A 10,006-nucleotide genomic window follows, 5' to 3' on the forward strand; every position below is an offset into this window, starting at 1 on the left:
GTGACAAGGCCGACCCTTGAAAGCCGGTTCCCTTATTGTAAGCATGTGGATAGCCGAAGCGAACAAAAAGTTTCTTTGATCCTATGGCAAATTTTGTCTAAGGGTTGACCGTTGCGGCCGGCGCAGGTATAAAACGTTAAAATGTACACGTGAACTACCCAGAAAACAACGAGGTCTTGTAGATGTCTAAAAGATATCTTATGAAAGATTTCTTTAAGATATTTCTAAAAGATATCTACAAGTTGTCTATAAGATATCTAAATAGATGTAGTGGAAGATATCTTTGTAGAATTTATAAAAGATATCTATAGACATCTGAAAGATATCTTAAAAGATATCTTCAATATATTTGTAATAGATATCTAAATGATATCTTTTAGAAGATATCTTTAAGAGCCGATTGTTTCAACTTCTTGGTAAGTTAAATAATAGTTTAATCATAATTTATCTGTCTAATTTAAGGAAGGAATAAAAATAGACAAATTAACTAATTACTTTAAACTTGGAACAACCGGCCCTAAGGCCGGTATTCTATAAGAAATTGTTCTCCTATGGGATATATCGTATCATCCGATCTCGTGTGAATCTTCAATTATATTTAAGACATTCTGAAGTTCATCTTGGCTGCATTCCCTAATTCACGGCCAATACTGAAAATCTGTAGTTCATGTAACGTATATAGAATTTCAGTGCTGTCAGTGAATTACAGAACGCAACCCTTGAGATACTTCGTAGCCAATAAAATAATCCGTGCAACATAACAACAAACAACAGACAAATAACAACAAAGAACAGCCCAGATAGCAAAATGTGCGCAAACATGTCTTTTAGACTTCTAAAAGATGTCTAAAAGACGTCCTACTTCTTTTAGAAGTTTTTAAACATCTTTGTAGACATTGTGCTATCTGGGAGGTAAACAAAAACAGATCGATTGCGTATCTTGAAACGTGGTGAATTCTAGTAAATTCACTCACTTTTGTCATTCACTTGTTTCAATACACGCAATCGACTCCCAGACCTCGTGACTTCCTACCGAAAAGAAACCGTGCGGTTCAAGGATCCGATATTTATCAAAGGTAATCCTCGAAATCCTTCAAATTTACAATTGTATCTGTCTTTATACTTAAATCCTTTTGCCATTCAATGTTTAATATTTTCTGTGCGATTTGTATAACTAAGAATATTTTAATATAATTTACTCTATCCTAACCTTATGTTTTGCTGGAAAATTAATGTTAGTAATAAATGTGCTACATTTTGTACTTCAATGAACATTAGGATTTTAATCAATCACATTTTATGTTTAGGTTTACAACGGAATTGACACAATATTCGGACTGTACCAGTAGTATTTGGTTGTTTTCCTCCGTCTTCACACAATTATCGCCATAGAAATTATCTAATTTAATGAATTACTTGCTGATAAATTCCTCGATAAGGTATTCAAGTAATGATTACGATTCTTTGAAAAATTGAAAATTAGAAATAACATAACAAGCAAATAACCAAACCTGTGCGAGCAATCTATTAGCAGTATTTGTGACACAATCCTCCATTACATTTAAGACCTTCTGAAGCTTATCTTGGCTACATTCCCTAATTCACTGCCAGTACTGAAAATCTATAGTTCATGTAACGTATACTATAGCATTTCAATGCTGTCAGTGAATTACAGAACGCAGCCCTTGAGACACTTCGTAGCCAATGAAATAATCCGTGCAACATTTGATTAGATAGTTCAGCAGTGCAATTCCAAACAACAGACCTCATGACTTCCCACCGAAAAGAAACGTGCGGTTCAAGGATCCGATATTTATCAAAGGTAATCCTTCGAAATCCTTCAAATTTACAATTGTATCTGTCTTTATACTTAAATCCTTTTGCCATTCAATGTTTAATATTTTCTGTGCGATTTGTATAACTAAGAATATTTTAATATAATTTACTCTATCCTAACCTTATGTTTTGCTGGAAAATTATAATGTTAGTAATAAATGTGCTACATCTTGTACTTCAATGAACATTAGGATTTTAATCAATCACATTTTATGTTTAGGTTTACAACGGAATTGACACAATATTCGGACTGTACCAGTAGTACTTGGTTGTTGTCTTCCGTCTTCACACAATTATCGCCATAGAAATTATCTAATTTTATGAATTACTTGCTGGTAAACTCCTCGATAAGGTATGTTCAAGTAATGATTACGATTCTTTGAAAAATTGAAAACTAGAAATAATATAATAAGCAAATAACCAAACCTGTGCGAGCAATCTCTTAGCAGCATTTGTAACACAAAGGCAATAGATTGCACACAGTATGTATTAATTAGGTTTTTATGGCAGATTCGTGGTATATTGCGTGCAGAGCCTGCTAATAGACGTTAGCAAGATCTGCATTCTGCCATCAAGCTGCTGTCAGAGCTGTCATAGATTGTGTTAGCATACTCTGCCGGCAGTCTAACAGCAGATTGTGGACACAGATGTCTGTGGATCTGTCGCCAATCTGACGTTAGTATGTGCACTGATTGTTTCAGATTTGAGGGTTTCATGGTCGGTGAATTTCTTCATTGTAATAGTTTCCGGTTGAGTACCGCGTCCTGAAACAGTTTTATGTCGACGTTTCGCTAACATTGCAGTTTGCATCTTCAAGGCTGAGGAGTCCTGATATTGAATTTTCCTCTTTCGTGAGTGTGCTTAGGTATCCCTTTCCTTGTGTTGAAGAAAGAAGAGGAGAGAATAATTAATATCAAAGCTCTCAGCTCTTAAGATGCAAACTGCAACGTTTCTGAAACGTCGATATAAAGCTGTTCCAGGACGCAGTACTCATCTGGACGCTACTACAAAGAAGAAATAGGATATGATGTTTCTTTTTTAATCTACACGAAATATCTTTGTAATAAAATCATTGATATTCATTCAAAGATAAAATTAAAAAATATAATAGTTTAAAAGATATTTCATACTCTGGCATAATTAATATAATAATATTAAATATTAAATATCTGGAATAATTTCACTTTTTCATATATTCGATATTCGATTTTCGTATTTTTATATGTGGAAGAACTACATATTATTTATTAAATATTTTGCCTTTATATCATGAAATTTTCATCATTTGTATGTAGGTTTCAAACGACATATAATAAAAAAATTAATAATGCCGAAAAGAAAAAGATATAACGATTTGAGTCGGTCTCAACAATGGCGTCGGCGACAAAATATTGATTGTGCAGTACATACTATTGATACAGGCGATACATATAATATTAATTTAGACATTGAGATTCCTCATGAAATGTCTAATGACAATATTCTTATTGAAGAGAATAGTAACAATTATTTGAATAATAATAATATATATATGTATGGAGATGTCGAAGAATGCAATCAAAGAATTGATTCTTATTCAAATTGTAGTTATTCAGAATCTGATATGGAATTGATTGCCGAATGCAATAATCAATGTTATAAAGATTTGAGTTTTAATGTACAGAAAGAACTTGCATTATACAAATTTCTTCGGACATGGAGTCTTGAGTATAATATTACTCATGTGGCTCTAACAAAATTGCTTCAAGGTCTCAAAATCAATGGATATGAAAAGCTTCCTTGTAATGCGAGAACTTTATTGGGAACTCCGAGAACAACATCAATAATTAAGAATCATTCTGGTACTTTTTATTATCATGGATTGCAGACAGCATTGAAGAATCATTTACGATATAATAAACCTCTCCATGAACGTTGTGAAAATGAAATTAAAATCAACTTAAGCATTGACGGACTACCATTGGCAAAGAGTTCTAAATCGCAATTTTGGCCACTTTTAGGGCAAATTGTCCACGTTCATTATAGAGAAAAACCTTTTGTCATTGGAGTATTCCACGGATATTGTAAGCCGAAGAAACCGAATGAGATTATTCATCAATTTATTGAAGAATATAGTGAAATTCAAAATAAAGGATTCCAATATCGAGGAAAAAAATACAAAGTTTTAATAAATGCTATAATATGCGACGCCCCGGCAAAAGCATTCATGAAATGTATTAAAAGTCATACAGGATATTATGGATGCGATAAATGTGAAGAGGAAGGTGAATGGAGGAACAATCGAATGTTATTCCTTAATGAAAATGCTCCATTACGCACAGATGCAAAATTTTTATTACGACATAATGAAGATCATCATGTGGATAATTCACCTTTTGAAAACATTGGATTGAAAATGGTAACACAGTTCCCATTAGATTATATGCATCTTGTTTGTCTCGGTGTCATGAAAAGACTTATAAATATGTGGATCCGAGGAATAAAGGGCATTAAACTGCGTGCTTCTCAAATTGATCAATTATCTATAGATTTAAAGCAGTTAATAACATACATACCTAGAGAATTTTCTAGGAAACCAAGAGGTTTAGATGAATTAGATCGCTGGAAAGCGACAGAATTTAGACTGTTTCTCTTATATACTAGTCTATCAATTTTATGGTCATATTTGCCAAATGATTATTTGAGACATTTTTATGTTCTACATTGTGCAATTTATATTCTTTGTAATCCTGCCGATTGCGAATACAATAACGAATATGCACATGAATTATTAGTACATTTTGTACAAACATTTAAAATGTTATATTCTGAGAACTACGTTACATACAATGTACATAACTTGGTTCATTTACATGTTGATGTTAAGAATCATGGGTGTCTGGACATGTTCAGTGCTTTTCCATTCGAAAATTATTTTCAAGAAATGAAACGAATGCTACGAAAAAATGCACAACCGTTACAACAATTGCACAGACGATTAATGGAAAAATGTCAAACTGTAAGAAATATTGGGTATAAACCTGAAGAATATCCCATTCTTCAAAATGCCAAGAACGAAGAATTATTGTTTGGATGTACACAATCTCATAAAGAAATAATATTTGAAAAATTTACACTATCCTGCATCAAAGAAGCCGATTCTTATTGTTATATGAATAACAGAAATGTTCTCATGATTGAATATATTGGAAAAAAGAATGGAGAAACAGTAATACTTGGAAAAAAGTTAAAAAATTTCGATAATATATCTTCATATCCATGTGATTCGCGAAATTTGAAAATCTATGTCGGAAATGAATGGTCTGAAATTGGAATGTATCCAATAAGTCAAATAAGCGCAAAAGCAATGCGACTTCCTTACAAAGATACATTTTGTATAATTCCTATTCTACATACTAATGATTGAAGTGAGTTGTTATTTTTTATAAAAACAACTGTAATAATTTATAAATAAAACTAGTAATTTATAAATTGTATTATATCATACATAAATATATTATATTATACAAATAATATTGTTTAATCCAATTTGTAATTATGATAGATATTTATATAAATAATAAGTTTTATATATATAAATATTTTTTAACAATAAATTATGACAAGTTTGAACCATAATTTGGATGCTTTAGGATAGAAAATCATAATAATTATGAGTGAAATTATTTTCATTTATTCTCTTAAATACTTCATCATTACTTAATCAGTATTTATTGTTACAGATGTATTACGTCGTATTTTGGGACGAATACTGCCAAGTCGTTCCCGATTCTTGGGTAAACTTTAATGCAAAAACATTTACGTTTCCATTGTCTAAAAAAAATATTACCAATACAATAAAGAAGAAGATAAATCCTGGAAATGATTGGAACATCAGTCATTTTCATAAAATTTTAGGACCTTACAATACATTTGATAAGGCTCGGGAAGCAGAAAAATCTTGTATTGATATATCCACTTCGGATGATATTCAATTTGCTTCTTTAAATGAACCAATCCAAACATTGCCTCTGAAACGTTTGATAACGAAAAAAAAATTTTATGACGATGAATCGAATAATTACGTGAATAATTGTAAGTTTCAAATTCTATTACAGCAAATTACAAAATATAATATGATAAAACGTAAAGTAGCACATTGAAAATGAGTAACAAAACTAATTTACTAATATAATTATATACTATATATAAGTATATAATTATAAAGATAAGTATATAATTATAAAGATAAGTCGTAAATCGTTGAAAAAACTAATTTTCTATAAAATATAGGTAATATTTCCAAGAAATATAAATCAAATCAACATCCCCCATCAAATTATAAAATACACGAAGGGATTGGAGCTACATCTACAAATGTTGAACTTGAGAAAAATTCATTACATTTTAGATCAGTGAGTTCGGAATATAACGTGCAGAAGCGGGTGAGTACTACAAATATTAATGATTAATATATAGAGAAAAATAGCGCTAATTAGGACGTGCTTTTATTCAGACATCGATTATTTTTTAATAATTTATAATTGGAATAATCGTAACTATCAATACATAGCTGCAAAAATAGACATTTCACACGCATTTCTATGTTGTTCAGTGAAACAAAATAGTAGCATTTGATAAAACCATTTATATATTTATTACAATACGTGAATAATTATTACTTAATTAATAGTATTTATATTTTTATTTAATATGTAAATATAGATGAGAGTTGAATAAATTCGGACAAAAATCGTTATTTAATTTATAAATACATACATAAATATATATTGTACACACACACGTATATGTTAGATTTACACACACATACAATTTGTATATTAATATACTTTGAATTCCAGGAGGAAGATAAAATTTTATCCGTCAAAAATAATCCATCTAATTGCAATGTCCCTTCACCTTTAAATGAACACCAATTTTCAATTCAAGTTTTTCATGAGGATGAGCAAGATGATAAGAGATGACGGATGATACTAATTCTCGTGATTATGATCGGAACATCGATAATAAGGAAAATGAGATAATTGGTAATAATGACAAATTATATAGCGGTATACTTTTTGTCATGGCATATATTATATAAAGTTAGTTGAATAAGTAAATTCAATAATCTGTGAACCTATTTCTATTATTTATTTAGCGATGAAGGCTCTCCCAATTACAGAAATGAATGTAGACGAGGATATACATTAATTATAAGTAAAATACATTTTTCTTTCATATAGATGAATACTTTCTTTCATATAGATGAATACTAATTGATTGATCATACTAATGAATACTAAACAGTGAAAATAGTAAATCATTTCTAAAAATTTGTAAATTTTAGTAATGTATTGTTTTAGTATTGTCATCATATATAATATAGTTATTATTATATTCCAAAATACTTTTATCGTATATTGTAGTGTACAAAGTTATTAATAACATTAAAAAATTAGTCTCTGAAGATGCTTACAGTAAAATATGAATGATGAAATATAAATAGTTCTTCTTGCAGGTTCTTTATATGAAAAAGTAGATACTTTACATCAAGACTTTCAACAATTCAAAACAGAGATAAAACACGAAGCAGCTAAAAATAACACAAAATTGAAAGAAATAGTTGCTATTTTAAGAGAAAGTTTCCAAAGAAATGAAGAAAATGAAGCAATAACTATGGATTTAATGCCTGAATTTTCAATGACATCCGTCGAGGAATACGTTTTTACGTACAATTTAATGAAACATTGAAAAATGATGAAGCAATTCGTAAATGTTTTGTAAGTATATTTTGAATAATGTGCAATTCAATCAGTGATTCATTGACTGATATGAAGAAAGTATTTATATTCATATGTGTGTGTGATATATATATATATATATATCACACACACATATGAATATATTGAATAATAAATATTTTCTTCATATCAGTCAATGAATCACTAATTGAATTGCACATTATATATATATATGTGTGTGTGTGTCTGTGTGTGTGTGTGTGTGTATGTGTGTGTGTGTGTGGTGTGTATACAGAGTATTTGTTAACTAAAGGATCATATTCAATGGAGGCATAGAGCTGATTAAGATAAACAAAAGTCAAATATCTTTTTGCAAAAATCATAAAAAATTACTGAGTAATGCATGAATAAAAATCGTGCATCGCAGCGGTAGTAAGAGGTGCGTTTGGTCGCTGAAGCTCGCATATCGAATCAAGTCGTCTAGCAATAGTTATCGGGCGCGCGGCAAGAAGAAGAAAGGATTATTTCTGCACATTTTCCCTTCTGCTTGTCACGTGCCGGTAAGTATCGTTAGATGATTTAACTCGATCTGCGAGCTGCAGAGACCGAACGTGAGTTCTACAACCAATTTTTGTTCATGCATAAATCGGCTTTTTTTTTATTTTACTACATGATATTTGACTTTCTTGTTTATCTTAATCAGTTCTATGCCTCCATTGAATATGATCCCTAAACAAACACTCTATATATTCATACATATGTGTATGTGTACAAATACTTTCTTCGTATCCATCAATATATAATTTTATGCCCAATCGAAAACATTGTCGCATATGTGAAAATAGTTTGGTAGCAGGATTTCATATATCTTGCATCAATTTATTGTTTACTTGCGATCTACTGTTGATGATATTAGATTGCACTCGAAATCTGCTCACATAGATTTGGCCATATGTATATAGTAATATCGAAATACGAATAATAATAAATAATAAAAGAAAAAAAGTCACGTATACGAACATTAACGTCTATATTAACATTATTCTTTGCAGGAAAAGAAAATAAAGTGTATTGGTGGTGACTCTACACAAAAAATGATCTCCAATATACTCACATATTGCATAACATTTGATGTAGGACACAAGTTGACTTGGACTGGTGCAAAAAATACTATCGCAATCGAAAATACAACTTTTGCAAACATTATAGTTAGTACGTATATTTTAACAATTACAAATAAACTATATATATATATATGTCTCTTAATTTTTCCAAATGTTAAATTCTCTTTTATATCATTTTCAAATATAGATACAAAAAATACTTTTAAACATTAGTGATATGTAAGGACTATAACTTGTCATAATGTTTAGAGTACTATTATTTTTGTTTATATAAATAGATATGAATTTTTTCCAACCAGATATATCTACTAGTACTAAAAAACATATAAATACTATCCACAGGTACTGTCAATCGTACAAAAGGAAATGGACCTGACTGTACCATTACATTGATTGTCAAGCATGTAAAAAACTGGCTGCAACATGCAGGTGATAAAATGAGATATCGAAACAAAAAAGTGCAACAATAAATTACTCTGTAATTAGTATACAGAGTGCCCGATAATTCCGCTAAAAACCGCGATATGAAAATAGATTAAGTGAAACTGAAAAAACAATTCCTCTATGATTTTGCGAAGAACGACGTAAAATTGTGTTATTAATTAAAGAAATTAGCTAATGATCAATTAATTAATAATTCTATATTTTATGTGGTTCTTCGCAAAATGATATAGGAATTTTTTCTTCAGTTTCACCTAATCTACCTGTACATCGTGTTTCTAAAGCGAGTTACCGCACAGCCTGTATACTTAATAATAAGAAATTAATTAATTATATCTTGCATGGGCGTTGCCAGGAGGAGGCAGAGGAAGACGGTCCCCTAAACGTAGAAAAAAATTTATTTTTTTATACGAAGGCGCTGAAGTTTTTTTTTTATTTTTTACCGGCAATAAAGTGATAAAATTTATATAATTTTTTTGCATTGAATGCTTAAATTGAAAGAGGTGGCTTGTGTATGGTCTGCCTGAAAAAAAATTCTGGCTACGCCCATATCTTAACAAGCAAGTAACGTTTTAACGCAAACAATGTTGTTACGTTATATAATTTATATGAAAACATATTTTATTATAAAACAGTCAAATATAAAGTGTAATAATTATAATATTTAATATATAATTAATAATTATATATTAATAATTAATATATAATTTAATATAATTTTTATATAATAATTATAAATATAATAATATATATTTATAAATAAAAAATATATACACAATATATATATGTATGTGTGTGTGTGTGTTGTAATGTTAATATAATCGTCAATAAATATAATATTAACGCAATGCTATTATTTGTTATTTCATTTCTCAATATTTT

General features: G+C 29.6%; 2 protein-coding genes across 4 annotated transcripts; both read left to right on the forward strand.

The window, feature by feature from the left end:
* Window positions 1–1,446: 1,446 nt before the first annotated feature.
* LOC112589160 (uncharacterized) lies at window positions 1,447–6,800 on the forward strand. Its single transcript, XM_025301355.1, has 5 exons — window positions 1,447–1,822; window positions 2,057–2,188; window positions 5,559–5,910; window positions 6,109–6,260; window positions 6,678–6,800. Exons 3-5 carry the CDS (start codon window positions 5,559–5,561, stop codon window positions 6,798–6,800), a joined length of 627 nt encoding a protein of 208 aa, XP_025157140.1. The 5' UTR covers window positions 1,447–1,822; window positions 2,057–2,188.
* A 495-nt stretch (window positions 6,801–7,295) lies between these two features.
* LOC112589158 (uncharacterized) lies at window positions 7,296–9,757 on the forward strand. 3 transcript variants are annotated; one of them, XM_025301345.1, is made up of 3 exons: window positions 7,296–7,587; window positions 8,612–8,767; window positions 9,026–9,757. In XM_025301345.1, exons 1-3 carry the CDS (start codon window positions 7,573–7,575, stop codon window positions 9,074–9,076), a joined length of 222 nt encoding a protein of 73 aa, XP_025157130.1. In that variant the 5' UTR covers window positions 7,296–7,572; the 3' UTR covers window positions 9,077–9,757. The 3 variants fall into 3 exon arrangements, 2 of the variants coding, with proteins under 2 accessions (XP_025157130.1, XP_025157129.1); XR_003113325.1 differs by having other exon boundaries at window positions 7,308–7,598; window positions 8,612–8,771; XM_025301344.1 differs by having other exon boundaries at window positions 7,558–7,587; window positions 8,612–8,771.
* The last annotated feature ends 249 nt before the right edge of the window (window positions 9,758–10,006 follow it).

Source organism: Harpegnathos saltator, unplaced genomic scaffold, assembly GCF_003227715.2.
Source record: "Harpegnathos saltator strain DR-91 unplaced genomic scaffold, Hsal_v8.6 scaffold410, whole genome shotgun sequence".
In the NCBI taxonomy this organism is placed as follows: domain Eukaryota; kingdom Metazoa; phylum Arthropoda; class Insecta; order Hymenoptera; family Formicidae; genus Harpegnathos; species Harpegnathos saltator.

Excerpts from the sequence above, each read along its gene's own strand:
- LOC112589160 (XM_025301355.1), top strand. The coding sequence starts at position 5,559 with ATGTATTACGTCGTATTTTGGGACGAATACTGCCAAGTCGTTCCCGAT. Across the intron at positions 5,911-6,108 it reads GAATAATTACGTGAATAATT|GTAATATTTCCAAGAAATAT; the intron begins GTAAGTTTCAAA and ends TATAAAATATAG. Across the intron at positions 6,261-6,677 it reads AATATAACGTGCAGAAGCGG|GAGGAAGATAAAATTTTATC; the intron begins GTGAGTACTACA and ends TTTGAATTCCAG.
- LOC112589158 (XM_025301344.1), top strand. Across the intron at positions 8,772-9,025 it reads TTTTGCAAACATTATAGTTA|GTACTGTCAATCGTACAAAA; the intron begins GTACGTATATTT and ends TACTATCCACAG.